This window comes from Ovis aries, chromosome 1 (genome assembly GCF_016772045.2).
Source record: "Ovis aries strain OAR_USU_Benz2616 breed Rambouillet chromosome 1, ARS-UI_Ramb_v3.0, whole genome shotgun sequence".
Classification (NCBI taxonomy): Eukaryota; Metazoa; Chordata; class Mammalia; order Artiodactyla; family Bovidae; genus Ovis; species Ovis aries.
The window spans coordinates 122,846,181-122,860,922 of record NC_056054.1 but is presented as its reverse complement, the minus strand read 5'-3'; the positions used below and the strand labels follow the sequence as shown (position 1 = coordinate 122,860,922).

General features: G+C 43.6%; 1 protein-coding gene across 4 annotated transcripts in view; it reads left to right on the top strand.

Moving 5' to 3' along the window:
- The window catches only part of IFNAR1 (interferon alpha and beta receptor subunit 1), a 29,151-nt gene extending 15,179 nt beyond the window's left edge, over positions 1-13,972 (top strand). The window contains exons 4-11 of one of the 4 annotated variants that reach the window (XM_027967242.3): positions 272-429; positions 536-677; positions 2,205-2,319; positions 5,404-5,603; positions 5,711-5,868; positions 8,169-8,319; positions 8,815-8,960; positions 10,192-13,972. In XM_027967242.3, coding sequence (XP_027823043.2) covers positions 272-429; positions 536-677; positions 2,205-2,319; positions 5,404-5,603; positions 5,711-5,868; positions 8,169-8,319; positions 8,815-8,960; positions 10,192-10,431 — 1,310 coding nt within the window. In that variant the 3' untranslated portion in view covers positions 10,432-13,972. 4 annotated transcript variants of the gene reach the window in all.
- The last annotated feature ends 770 nt before the right edge of the window (positions 13,973-14,742 follow it).

Below are 14,742 nucleotides of genomic sequence, written 5' to 3'. Positions count from 1 at the left end.
GGGAGCCTTCTCCTCGCTGACTCACCTAAAACAGTCGTTGCCACCCTTCTCTGTTCATTTCTTCTTACAGCATGCGTGACATTATAACATTATATATATATTTGTTTATTTGGGATTTTTGGCCACATTTCCCAGTAAAGTGTAAGCTCCATGAGGGATTTTCTCCTTTTTTACATGCCAGGCACATATTTAAGTGCTTAGAATTATTTATTGTATGAATGTTTTGACTTGTATTAGTGAACTTACATAGTAAATGTTTTGATTTTCACAGCTCAGATTGGTCCCCCAGACGTGCATTTAGAAGCTGAAGATAAGGCGATAATACTGAGCATCTCTCCCCCTGGAACAGAAGATAGTATCATGTGGGCTTTGGATCGTTCAAGCTTTAGGTATAGCGTCGTTATCTGGAAAAACTCTTCAAGTCTAGAAGTAAGCATTATTTTTATCTTTGTTTGATCTGAGAGAAGAATGACATGAATTAATTGTAAAATTTGACTTTTTTTAAAGAACAGACTTCTCTTTTTTAAAATTATAGGAAAGAACTGAAACTGTTTATCCCGAAGATAAAATTTATAAACTGTCACCAGAGATTACTTATTGTTTGAAAGTTAAAGCAGAACTGCGTTTACAAAGTAGAGTTGGTTGCTATAGTCCAGTGTATTGCATAAATACCACAGGTAAGAAGGAAGTTTTGCTTTCAGTTCAGTAACTATATATATAAGTTGTTTGTTGTTGTTCTGTTACTAAGTTGTGTCTGACTCTTTGTGACCACATGGACTGTAGCCCACCAAGCTCCTCTGTCCTCCACTACCTCCCTAAGTTTGCTCAAATTCATGTCCATTGAGTTGGTGACTCTATCCAACCATCTCATCCTTTGCGGCCATCTTCACTTTTGCCTTCAATCTTTCCTAGCATCAGAGTCTTTTCCAGTGAGTCAGCTCTTTGCATCAGGTGGCCAAAGTGTTGGAGCTTCAGCTTCAGCAACAGTCCTTCCAATGAGTATTCAAGGCTGATTTCCTTTAGGATTGACTGGTTTGATCTCCTTGCAATCTATTAATTAATTGGCAACCTTTTAATTTTGGCATTTTTCCCATAGTTGCTGAATTTTTTGTGTTGGTTTAGTAGCATCAAAACAAAAACATTCTCATGTTGATGTAGGCAGAATCCAAGGCAATATTGTAAAGCTGTTATCCTCCAATTAAAAAGAAATAATTAAAAAAAATTTTTTTTTAACAGCATTTACACAAACAACAATGTTATTTGGGATTTTTGTCTCAAGTATACAGTAATGAAAATTCTGTGTAAAATTCCAACTATTTTCTAATGACAGAAATTGTTTTTACTTGTTCAGAATCCATGAGAAGGGGAGATAGTCACTAGAAAAGCAGTTAGTATTCCAAAAAGCATACGTTTATAGGTGAAATGTTAAATTATGAAAGCATCCTGATACATTTTATCCATGGCATCTTGCCAACAATTAAGGTTTAAGGGTAGGAACTTGAATTTATTATTTTAATTATAAATTTAGTATGCTTTGTTCTTAAAATCAAGCAGTGTAGAAGGGAGTTAAAGGAAAGATCTCTCCTGCTTCCTGACCCGACTCTATTCACCAGAGACAAGCATCCCCAGCAGTGTGTATACAGCCCTCCCTGCGTTTCCTCAAGGCTTATATTAGTATATACTCAGACTTACAGTTTCGGGGTGTTTTATCTTTTACATTAAGGAATAAAGTCCTGTGTACACTCCGCTGTATTTAAAATGGATAACCAACAAGGACCTACTGTACAGCATATGGAACTCTGCTCAGTGTTACGTGGCAGCCTTGATGGGAGAAGAGTTTGGGGGAGAATAAATACATGTGCATATATCTCTGAGTCCCTTCACTGTTCACCTGAAACTGTCATAGCATTAAAGTTTAAAAATAATAATAATAAAGTCCTGTCGGATATATTTTAAACTTGCTTGCTTAACCCAATATATTGAGGTTCTCTTTTTATGTCAACACATATAGATCTATCACATTCTTTTAAATGGCTGTATAGTATTACCTTGTGTGAAAACACACCATAATTTATTTAGCTATTACCTCATAATGATAAGGTACAAGCCTTTTCTCTTCTTGCCCATGCTGGTAAGAATTCTTGCCATCTCTTCTCTCACTAGAGTAAATGTGTGTGCTTTCTTGTGTGTTCCTTGTCTTCTAGAGAGACATAAAGTGCCTTCACCGGAAAATGTACAAATCAATGTTGACAACCAGGCCTATGTTCTTAAGTGGGATTACCCATATGAAAGCACAACTTTTCAAGCTCAGTGGCTCCGGTAAGTTCCATAAATGTCGTTTTGCAGCTTATTTTTGCCCAGTGTGTTAGGTTTCTTTTCACTCTGCTTCAGCCACCTGTTGTTCTCTGCACACATTCGGCCTGATGGAAAGGTGGTTATGATGCATTGGAGCTGGGGTGTTTAATTCTAGTCCCAGCTCTGCCAGTAACCGTCTGGAGTGTCTGAGACCCAGTTACTTCTTTTGGCCTGTTTCTTCACTTGTGAAATGGGTGCATTATAATATCTAGCGTTCTTAGTAATGTTAGTTGTTCAGTCACGCCTGATTCTTTGTGACCCCCATGGACTGTAGCCTGCCAGCCTCCTCTGTCCATGGAATTCTCCAGGCAAGAATACTGGGGTGGGTGGCCATTCCCTCCTCCAAGGGATCTTCCCAACCCAGGAAATGAGCCCACGTCTCCTGCATTGCAGACAGCTTCTTTACTGTCTGAGCCACCAGGACTTACTGGCTCACTTTTTTTAAGGTGTGATTCTAATTACATGTGTTGTTTCCTTGGTCTAGAATACTTGACAGATGACCAAGATATTTTCTTCAAAACCCACTCCTTCCATGAGTCCTTGAAATTATCTCAGTCCAGTCACTCCGTCAAGTTCAGTTCAAGTCAGTCCTCCTCCTGTCTTGATTGTTGTGGTGGCTTTGGCAGATTCCTTAGTAATTAGTGGGAAACTAAGGAAGTTGGAGAGAACTGCTTTCTGTGCTTGAGTAGAGACCAGCCAAACATGAGCAAAGCCTAGCCCGGCATGAGTGAGAGAGGACTGGGTGTAGTGTATACTGATTGGAAACTGGAGAGGAAAAACGGAGAGGGAGAAGAGACGAGGGTAATCAAGTGGAAGGTGAAGTGAACTCTGGGGGAAAGGGGACCACAAAGAAAGAGTTACCGAGGGCAGAGGAATTGCATGACCAAAGGCAGTTGTAGGTCAGGTAGGGAAGAAAGAGTGAGAAGAAAGAGACTAGAAAGACAGAGAAAAGATGAGGGAGAAGGGAAGTGGATACTGCTGCAGCTGATTCCTCTCCACCCTTCGGTGTTAGTTTTGAAGCAACAGCAGTCTGGATAATGAGTGCATTCTTGTGTGGAGCACAAACAGCAAAGGTTGCAGAGGTCAGAAATGCAGAGGTGCGTGCAGGGCCGGAGAGTCCACAGAAGCCATTTCGAAGGAGAGGTTTCGTGAAGGAGGTTTTTCAGTGACGAGAGACAGCATTCCAGGCTGGGGCTACACACACATGGGAAAGCTCGGATATGAAGAGACAAAATCAGATCAGGGTAACGAGGAGGTATCCATTTCCCTTTGCTCTGTAGTAAACTAGCACAAACGCAGCAGCTTAAAAAACACGGTTTATTATCTCTCAGTGACTTCGGGTCAGGAATTCACGTGTGGTTTAGCAGGGTCCTGTGCTTGGGGTCTCACAAGGCTGCGGTCAGGGTGTCAGCCGGGTCTGCTGTGTCATCCAGGCTGTCTCGTGGTGTCTCCTAAGCTCACGTGGTGGTTGGTAGAATCCATTTCTGGCAGCTATAGAACACATGGTGGCGTGCTGCCTCAGAGGCCGTCAATAGAGACAATCTCTGCCCCCTAGACCCTCCTTTAAAGCCTCATCTGATCAGGTCAGGCCCAACCAGGATAGGCTTTCATGTGATAACTCAAAGTCCACTGGCTTGGGACCTTGATTTCATTTGTAAAATCCCTTCACCTTTCAAGTAATATAATCTAATCGAGAGTTCATGGATTCTACCTGCCCACACTCAGGGGGAGGGGATGGTGTCAGGCTCATGCACCAGAGGGTAGGAATCTTGGGGGCCAGTTGGAATTTCGCCTACAAGAAGGGGAAGGCCTGCTTCAAGAACAGCAGAACCCTGGGCCTGGCGAGCAGTGAGAGGGGGCCTTGAGTCAGGCTTCGCCTTAGACTCTGCTACAGGCATTCGGGGGCCACTGGGAGTCTGGTGTTGAGTGATAGGTAACATGAGGCCTGTGTCCAAGGAGCGTGACAATGGCCACATGGTGTGTGGTGCAGGGGACTGAAGACAACGGAGCCCACTCGCAGGCTGCCATGGTTCCGGGCTTGAACTGACAGGCTTGGAGCCGTTGGTCTCAGAGCAGTCTGTTAATCTATCCAGACGCGCTCTGACTGTTCAGACTCGCTCTCAGAACCCTGGTATGTGTCTTAGCCCTGACTCATGGGTATGCTGGTACACGTCTAGCAGCTGGCCTTCCAGAAGAGAAAAGCTTTACTTTAGTGTTTGCCGGGTTTTATAACACAGTTAATCCTGCTGTGGAGAAGGCAATGGCACCCCACTCCAGTATCTTGCCTGGAAAATCCCATGAATGGAGGAGCCTGGTAGGCTGCAGTCCATGGGGTCGCTAAGAGTTGGACACGACTGAGCGACTTCACTTTCACTTTTCACTTTCATGAATTGGAGAAGGCAATGGCAACCCACTCCAGTGTTCTTGCCTGGCGAATCCCAGGGACGGGGGAGCCTGGTGGGCTCCCATCTATTGGGTCGCGCAGAATTGGACACGACTGAAGTGACTTAGCAGCAGCAGCAGCAACCCTGCTGTGGCCACTTTCAGGCTCCCAGCAGCGTGTCTGTCCACTGGACATGGAGTTGGGAAGAGGCACAGTAAGCCCTCCACCATATTCCACTGTTCAGACACTATAGATGTAAATAGCATTGAGCATAGATAACATGTAGGGAAAACAGGAGCAGAGGAGTTTTGCATTTTTTATCACTTTACTTTTTAATACAACACATTTATTTGTAAGTTTATGTAACTTTTAACAGTGGCTGCATTTACCAGCTAGCTGGTAGCATTCCTGAAAATTTAGCAGTTGTTTTTGTGCACCAGCTTGAGCCAACCCTTCACACTACTTCTTTATCACACGCTTGAGCAAGGTCTTTGGTTTTCTTTTGTGAACACATCTTTTCCACTGTCCTGTGAGTTTCTCAAGGGTGAGGACCATTTACCTCTGTAACTTTGGCCTCTAACAGAATGTCTGGCCTATTACAGGTGCTCAGTACATGTTTACTGAACTAATATGTTTGGAATGAAAAATATCTTTTTGTCTTAAAGTGCCTTTTTAAAAAAGATTCCTGGGAAACATTCAAACAAATGGAAACAAATACCAAACTGTGAAAATGTCACAACTACCCACTGTGTCTTTCCTCGAGATATTTTCTCAATGGGAATTTACTATGTCCGTGTACGAGCATCTAATGGAAATGGTACCTCTTTTTGGTCTGAAGAGAAGGAATTTAATACGGAAGTGAAACGTAAGCCAATAGTTTTTGTTTTACTTTGTGATTCTCTAATTATGGATTCTTACGATTGTTTTGTAGTCTGATTTGAACTTTGTGTCTTTACACATTTTTCTTCCTAGCTATCATATTTCCTCCAGTCATCAGCATGAAATCCATTACTGATGATTCACTGCATGTCAGTGTCGGTGCTTCAGAAGAGTCTGAAAATATGTCTGTGAATCAGCTCTACCCACTAGTTTATGAAGTAATTTTTTGGGAAAACACTTCAAATGCTGAGGTAAAAAGACTGTGTAGTATAGGTTTATAACTTAGAGTTGTGACTATGATTTGGGTAGCAAAGCTTGAAGTTAAAATTGCTGGGAAATTTCTAAACTTTTAGGCTATATGATTAACTCCGATATTTTCCATAGGAAGAAATTGGCGTTTCATGTTTTACTTGGTAAGAGTTACGGTCAGCTGTGTCTGGGCCTCCAGTTAGTTGCTGTTGGTTTGGGGGAATTTCTTGGCCTCGCCAAGTGGCATGCAGAAACTTAGTTCCCTGATCAGGGAAGGGAACTCACCTGCCCTGCAGTGGAAGCACGAGGTCCTAGCCACTGGACCACCAGGAAAGTGGCCCCAGCTAGTTTCTAAACCTCAGATCCTGAGTTCATTTGTACTCAGTTAGAACCTCTGAGGGTAGAGCTCAGGAGTTTTTATCATGATCCTCAGGGATTCATGAACCAGGGTTTCTCAACACTGCTGACATTTGGGTTGGACGGTTAGTTGCAGGAGCTGCCTTGGGCATTATAGGATGGCTAGTAAGGCCCCTCCCCACTGCTCACTAGGTGCTGGTAGCCCTCCCTCCCAGGTGTGACAACCCAGACTACCTCCCTGTAGTGCCAGACATTGGGACACCTCCACGAGGACAAAGACTGGCTTTTAGGGGACAAAAGACTCTTAGATGTGATCATGGTTTGTGGCCCTAAAATTCAGAAACCGTTGACAGGCTAATGCACATCAGATAGTCCACATTATTCCTGGGTCACTTTTCCCTGTGGAATTACTGTCAGGGAATCAGCCTTTAAAAACCTGCTACAGTTAAGTTGGTGAATTTTCTAACTTCATTTTCTGTTGAAAATCCAAGAAAAGTCCAGTGATTTGGATACTTTGATTTTAACTATCTGAAGACTCTGCACAGTTTAGCCCTGTTGAGTATCGTGGTTAGTTCTAAGTCCTCCCTAGATCTGGAAAACCTAAATTTGTGTCTCAGACTACCAAATGGTGTAAGCTTAGGCAAGGTGCTTGACCACTGAAACTCGTTTCCTCTTCTCTGAAGTGGCGGGAGTCATAGCAACTTAATTTTTTTTTGAACAGATGTTTTTAAGGTTTAAAAGGAGGTAGTGTTTATGGAAATACCTACTGCATTGCCTGACAAATAGAGATTCAATAACCTTTGTTTGCCATCCTGTCTTATGCTGGGTAAGACATCAATAATTATAGTCATAATAACAGCTCATATTTATTGGATACTCATTGTGTATTGGGTGCCGGGGCTAAGTATTTTACATGAATTGTCTCAATTGGTCTTCCAAACAACCCTGCCAGACAGTTGGATCGATTAAATTACTCTTCAGAAAACACTTGGGATGGAGTATCCATTACTGCTTTGCTGATGCTGGGCTGTGGGCAGTGAAATGTGAGTGGATGTGGTATGACTGAGGCCTTAAGTGCACCTGTGGGGTTTGGCTTGGCTCTTGCGCTTCTCCCATTTGCCAAGAGGAAAGCAAGCTCCACGTGGTCTGTGGACCAAGGCGGATGAAAGGCTGTAGAGCGCACCTGAACGTGATCCACAGCCTCAGAGAGCTCCCCCAGCCGATCCGCTCACGATCCGCTCACGAGCAACAAAAACAAACGTTCTGTATACATGTATATGCGTGGCTGAGTCCCTTTGCTGTCCACCTGAAACTCTCACAGCACTGTTAATTGGCTGTACCCCAATACAAAATAAAAAGTTTAATTCTTTTTAAAAAAAGAAAAATATGTTTTGAGCCACAGGCTGTTTTGTTACACAGCATTGCAGTGCTATTTTGCTGTACTGGCTCTGTTTTGTTACACCACAGTAACAAGACAATAGCAATAGCTAGCTGACTAATGCAAATAGGAGTAGTAATTGTCCTCACTTTACAGATCTGGGAATAGGGCCCAGGGAAATTAAATAACTTGCCTAAGACTACATAGCTATAAGTAACATCTTGATACAGGTAGTTTGAGACCAGACCCCGCCCCCTGCACTTAATTGTTCTGCCACTAACCAGAGGTAACACGATCGTAATTCAGCCAAATCGGTATGTACTGATAAAATAACTTAGATTTGTCTTAGGACTATATGGTATTTTTTTGGCAGGAGCATGTTTCACTTTTGAGTTTGGTAATGGTGTGTTGTCCAAAATAAATTAATATTTCTTAAAATATACCGACCAAGTGTTTGGGAGAGGCTAATCTTAGAATGAATATTTAAGGAATTCAGAAAACAGATATTCCCTCTATGATTTCTTGGGGTTCTAAATTTTATCAATGATTTACTTATTTTTTTTATAGAGAAAAGTTCTAGAGAAAAGAACCGATTTTACCTTTCCTAACTTGAAACCGCTGACTGTGTATTGTGTCAAAGCCAGAGCACTCATTGAAAATGACAGGTGGAATAAAGGGAGCAGTTATAGTGATACTGTGTGTGAGAAAACAAAACCAGGTCAGGATCTTTTATTTTACTTTCTCTTTTTTAATGTCGCCAGATTTAATAAAAAATAACCAGTTCATTGAAAACTGTAAAATATTTGTGTTTTGCCACAAAAATATAGAGAATATTTCTTAATGGACCATTTAAGTCAAAATCAGACCTTTACACTGACCTCCATAAAACTTCACACTGAGTTTTAGAAAATATTTTTAATACTCAGCTTAGTTCAGTGGTTTTTGCATGCTTTATATTTCATGCATACCCACATAATTAATTTCTTTTGTTACTCTTAGAATTTAATGAGACTTTTATTTTTTATATATAACCTTTGATATAATTATCATGTGGAAATCCCTTAGTTGTGAATTTTTTATGTTATTGATATTATTTAACAATGTAAATTTCCTTTCACATGGCTGTATTTCTTTCACACAAACTGTCAGCAGTCTTAATATATTTGTGTGTCAGAACCTATATTGATGCTAAACACCATTTATTTCTTTTTAGGAAACACTTCCAAAACCTGGCTTATAGCTGGAATTTGCACTGCATTGTTTTCTATTCTTGTGGTCATTTATGTTGTGAGAGTCTTCTTGAGATGTGTCAAATATGTGTTCTTTCCATCAAGTAAACCTCCTTCCTCTGTTGACCAGGTAGGTTACTTTTCTTGGTCAACAGCTAGCTGGATTTTTCTGAAAATAAAAGGGAAATATATTTGATTGCAACAGAATATAAATGTGTTCCTGATAGTCAAAAAATAATACAGACTGACCTGGGTTTTTTCCTTCAGAGTTTTAGAAAACTGACTTCAGAAGCAGTCATGTAATAGAATGTAGCATGGAATAGAAGAATGTGTCCTTAATCCCATGTTTTTCTGGCAGTTTGGCTGCTGTGGCACTTGTTTTACCACCTATAGTCCCAAAAAGGTTAAAACATTGTCGCCAGTGCAAAAACTTTATTCTGTAGATGAAATCACAGAAAACGAGGTAGAGAAACACGCTTTTGCTCTCGCAGCACCTCGGTGTTTTGGCTGGCACGTGCGTGTAGCCGGCATAGTTAGTGGAAGCACGGCGCAATGACCGTCAGCGTGGGCGCTGTCCGGGGGTGGCGTCCGCGCCTGGAGTGGCTCCCGCGCTGCCGGCCTTGCTTCAGGTTCTCAGGCTATGGAGCCAGAGGCCAGAAGGTGGCTCACTGACGGGCTGTAGTGTATTTCACTGACTGGCTGTGAACATGCGCAGCTCAGTTGTGAGCACTTGCACAAGTGCCCGTAGCTGTAAAGCAGCGCCAGCAGCGCCATCCCGTAGAACTGTGAGGGGCGAGGGCGGGAGACCAGAAAGACCCGCCGCTGTGCCAGCACTCTCCACGTGAGCTGTTTCACCCTCTTATCCCTGAGTTTTCTCGTGTCGTTTCTATGTGCTCTTCTATTCAGAGCTGTTGTTTAAAGAACTTTTAGACTAGCAAGTTACTCTTAGCGGAACTGGGAAAAAGTTAACTTCTCCCTTGTGCTCCTCCTGGATGTTTTTGGATTGGGTACCAACATTTTTATTATTTCACAATAAAATGTCCCCAATCCCAGTGCCCTCCCATTCCTTCCTTAGCCACCACGCCCTTCCACCCCCTACTCCTCACAGCACAGTGGACTTTCTTAGAGACTGTTTGGATAATTTCCCCAAAGCAGTACTGAGATGTTCGTGACCTCACTGGTGGTGGTTTTTTTCTAGACACGATAGTGCAGTGGATACGCTCTTAGCTCGCTTTTTAATACGCATGTCAAAAGATAGGATTTCTAGATAAAGGATTTAAGAAACTGAAGCTTATTGGAACTCAGAAACCACTTTTTGTTCTTTTAAATAATCTATTTCTGTTCTTTCCCTTTTGAATTAGTATTTCTCTGATCAGCCACTAAGGAATCTACTCCTTTCCACTTCTGAGGAACAAACGGAAAGATGTTTTATAATTGAAAATGCAAGCATTATTACTGAAATAGAAGAGACTAATGAAGTTGATGAAGTTCACGAAGAGTACAATTCCCAAGCTAGTCAAGATTCAGGAAACTATTCGAATGAAGATGAAAACAGTGGAAGCAAAATAAGTGAAGAGTTTCTGCAGCAGGACAGTGTGTGACCAGGAATGACCCCTGAAACATTAGGGAGTCTTACAAGAGTCAGAATGGGAGCCTGGGCTTTTTGCTCTTCTCAGTAACTCTCAAAAGAAGATTGCCCATGTCGGGGAATAAAAAGCATCTTCAGATCGCAGGTCCTAAAAATACAGGCAAGCATTCACTATTTAAAATGAATTTCAGGAAGTTTTCTGCGTCCTTTGCTGTGTGTCAAGTCTTGAAAGGCCTGTCATCGGACCTGCCTCGGATGAGAGGCGTTAAGTCCAGAAGATACCCTCTGACTCCCTCATGCTACCTAAGCACCCCTGTGCTGTCGTGTGGTTTGGGGGTGCTTGTGTTCCCGTCAGCTGGTGCTGTCGCTGTGTATCGTTCGTTCCGTCTCCCTTGCAGCATTACAGTTCGCTGTTTTTCAGGAGATATTTAGAACATTTGGTCTCGTTCAAAGAAGAACCTGAATACTACCATCAGTTGATTTTCTGAAAAAGTAGCTTACTCTGGAAAACAGCTGCACATGCCAGAAACGTGGTCCTTATAGATTTTCAGGGGGATTCTCTCTGTTTATACCAGTCACATTTATACCAGTTGCAAGAGATGTGGATTCAGTCCTTGGGATGGGAAGATCCTCTAGAGGAGGGCATGGCAACCCACTCCAGTATTCATGCCTGGAAAATCCCATAGACGGAGGAGCCTGGCAGGCTACAGTCCATGAGGTTACAGAGTCGGACACTGAAGCGACTGAGCATGCACACACGCGTACCAATTACATTGGCCTCTACATGACAGTTACCCAGCCCTTCCACAGTTTAGGATTAAAACCATGTCATCTTTTACTATATGTACATTAAGCCTTCCTGTTTCAGAACATTAGGACAGTAGCTTCTGATTAGAAGGCATAATCCCAAAAATTACAAAGAAATGGGAAACAGTCTGAGTAGAGAAGTTACTGTTATCCCTTAAGATATGGGAGCGTGTCACATTAGTGACAGTGTATGTAAAGTCTTGGGATCAGAAAATGCTACTGAGAAACAGTAAGTAGAGTGAGTCAGTGGGAAAGAAGCAGGTGGCTTTAGTGAAAAATAAGAATAATGTGCGTCGTCAACTTCTGATAACTAACATCCTGAGGGGTGGCATTTGTTTCCATGGCTCATCTGTGTCACTTCGTAACAGCAGGCCGGCTTCTGTCCACTGTGGGGCAACACTCAGGTGTCGCTTCGCTCAGCCTGCATGCACTCAAGGACATGCAAGTTATTTATCATCAGAGTGTGGGAGGAAATGAACTAGGAAGGAAACCCAAGTTTTTTAAATTATGCAATACCTCTCAAAGGCATCTGTAGCTTATGTTTAAATGACTTTGCTATTTTGGCTTATTCATGGAGCTCCTGCAGAGAAAGGAAGTGTAGGAATTCTGGCTACCTCTGAGGCCAAGTTCTCAGCTTCAGTCGTTGCAGCGGGACTGAGAGGGAAGAGAGATGGCACCACCCAGCTCATCAAGTCCGGCCGGGCTCGTTTAGAGTGGTCCGTGGGGTCTTCTGAGTGGAAGAAGAGGTTGAAAGCAGCCGCACTGGGAAGGGCCGTGGTGCCCCGCCTGTCCTCTCCAGAGCACCTCGTGCTCCTCTGGGCCACCATCGGGGAGCACACGGTCAGGGGCGCCCCACCAGGGTAGTTCTCTGCTGCAGAATCCTTCCAGGGACCCAAACACCTCTGATCCACTGACCAGAGGCACACGGTCAGGGGCGCCCCACCAGGGTAGTTCTCTGCTGCAGAATCCTTCCAGGGACCCAAACACTTCTGATCCACTGACCAGAGGCATTTGGTTTAAAGCAGATCAGGACTGGCCCTTCTCTGGGAAAAGCCCCATCCGTCCGTGGGAACTTGTCACTATCGAGAGGACCCTGCCCTCGCCGGCTTCCGCGCTGGGTCAGGGCCCCTGGCCTGCCCTGCACTCAGGCCTGGGATTTTCCACAGGAAAAAAGCTGCTTCAGACTGGGAACAGTGCCTTTGTGGGATGTGGCAGAGGGAAAACTAGGGCATTATAAGGCAGAGACGCTGCTGAAGTCACTAGGCCCCTGGGTGTGGGAGTATGTGTGTCGGGTTTAAGATCCCCTGTGGTTTTCAGTGAACAAGCATCTGAGCGGCCTCAAACAAAAACCCCTGTTTTGCTGCATCTTGTAGACCTGAAAATGCAGTTCCATCCCATTCTTCATTGTGGTCCACATGTAGCTTAATCAAGATGTGCTTGCTTATAAGATGGTAAGTATTTTTTTCCAAAAAAATAGTTTGCTTGCAAATACTATATACTTGAGAGCAGCAATAAACTCCCTCAGATCTGTGATACTGATAGCTCTTAGAGAGGGTGGATATAATATAAGCATTTATGTAGAAGATTCGTGTCATTACAGCTGGAAATCATGTATTCATATGTAATATAGATTAATATATACGTAGTGACATGGGTCTGTAAACACACATGTACAGACATGATGCTGGCTACTATGCCACTGCTGCTGCTGCTAAGGCACTGAAGTCGTGTCCAACTCTGTGCGACCCCACAGACGGCAGCCCACCAGGCTCCCCCGTGCCTGGGATTCTCCAGGCAGGAACACTGGAGTGGGCTGCCATTTCCTTCTCCAATGCGTGAAAGTGAAGTGTCTCAGTCGTGTCCGACCCTCAGCAACCCCATGGACTGCAGCCCACCAGGCTCCTCCGTCCATGGGATTTTCCAGGCAAGAGTACTGGAGTGGGGTGCCATCGCCTTCTCCGACTGCCACTAGTACATCCATAAACACTTAGCGTAGGTTCTAATTAGAAAAGGGTAAGTGCTGCTCTAGAACTACGAGCTTCAAAATCTTGACCAGAAATTTGCAACATATAAAGTTATTTCAAAAATATATGTTTAGGGACTTCTTGGTGGTCCAGTGGCTAAGACTGAGCTCCCAATGCAGGGGCCCCGGGTTTGATACCTGGTCAGGGAAACTAGATTGTACATGCCACAACTAAGACTCGACACTGTCAAATAAATTTTTAAGTATATATATATATATATATATATAGTTTGTGTAACATCTTTTCCCCAAACCTACCTTCAAAGCAGCCTCAGATTGCTCCTAAGAATTTGGAAGTGTTCAGAAGCTTTTCCTACCTCCTCCCCATCCCTGTAACCCTTGTATTACCTGACACGTTTGTGTTCGTTTCAGCTGGTGTCTGTCTGCCCCTCCCAGGGGACCAGAAGCTCTGTGAGCTCAGGAATAAACACTTAGCACTGTATCCCCAGTACCTACCAGAGTGCGGTGCCTCGCGCGGAAAAAGTGCGTAGGAAATAATTGTCAAGTGAGGGAAACCTAGGATTTGAACCAAGTGGGTGTTTCTGTTTGTATGTCTTATTGAGGTATAGAAGGACACGGCCATATTTCCAGTGTTTCTATGAAAACAGCCAGTGTTGCCAGTGTTTGTATCTTACTTCGTGTGTACTTTGTCTTAATGCCCACTGCCATTCATTTTTAAACAGTTTTAACATTTTCTGTAATAAACACTGAGTCTTGGATTCCATGGTGGTTTTGCTTGAACTGATTGAACGTAAGCATCACAGGTGCTGTGGCTGCTGCCTTCGTGAGGTGTTCGCAGCAGAGCGGGCTGGCCCCGTGCCAGGGGGGCCGCGCCCGGCATTGGTGTCCCGAAGGGTCCACCCCGGGCTGGGAGCTCTCGCACAGTCCTTGCTTTTTTTTCACAACCTTGTGTTTAGACTTGGCTGGACACAGCCTTGAGCCAGTGAGTCTGCAGTCGTAATGCAGACCCTGCCCCCTCAAAGCATGCTGTTCCCTTTGGCCAACGTTTCTTCTCTGGATATGCTCTTGAAGGAGACTCCCCAGTCCCACACGTAAATTGATCTGAAGTTAAACACCATTGACATTCAAAGTGAGAATCCTCATCATGTGTTTTTAGTAACTGTCCTCAAATATTTTCCCAAAATGTACAGGGAAGTGAATGTTAATAATTTCATCTCTGATGCACAAGAGACGCCCCTGTTACTTAACACTAGTGACAAATACCAGTAACATCCAGTTTTTTTTCTTCTGCGTGGTAGCTCATGTCAGCAGCTCATGGTAGTTGACCAACCGTGAAAAAGCGGGCTGAGTCGATATTCTGGGAAGAGGGAAAAAATGGAAAAATTACGTCTCTCAGTAGCACTTTTAAATTAGACGTCTAATTTCTCTCTTCCCTGGTGGTCCAGTGGGTAGACTCCAGGCTCCCAGTGCAGGGGGCAGGGGTTCAGTCCCTGGTTGGGAAAGATCCTGTGTGGCATAGCCAGAAAAAAGTTA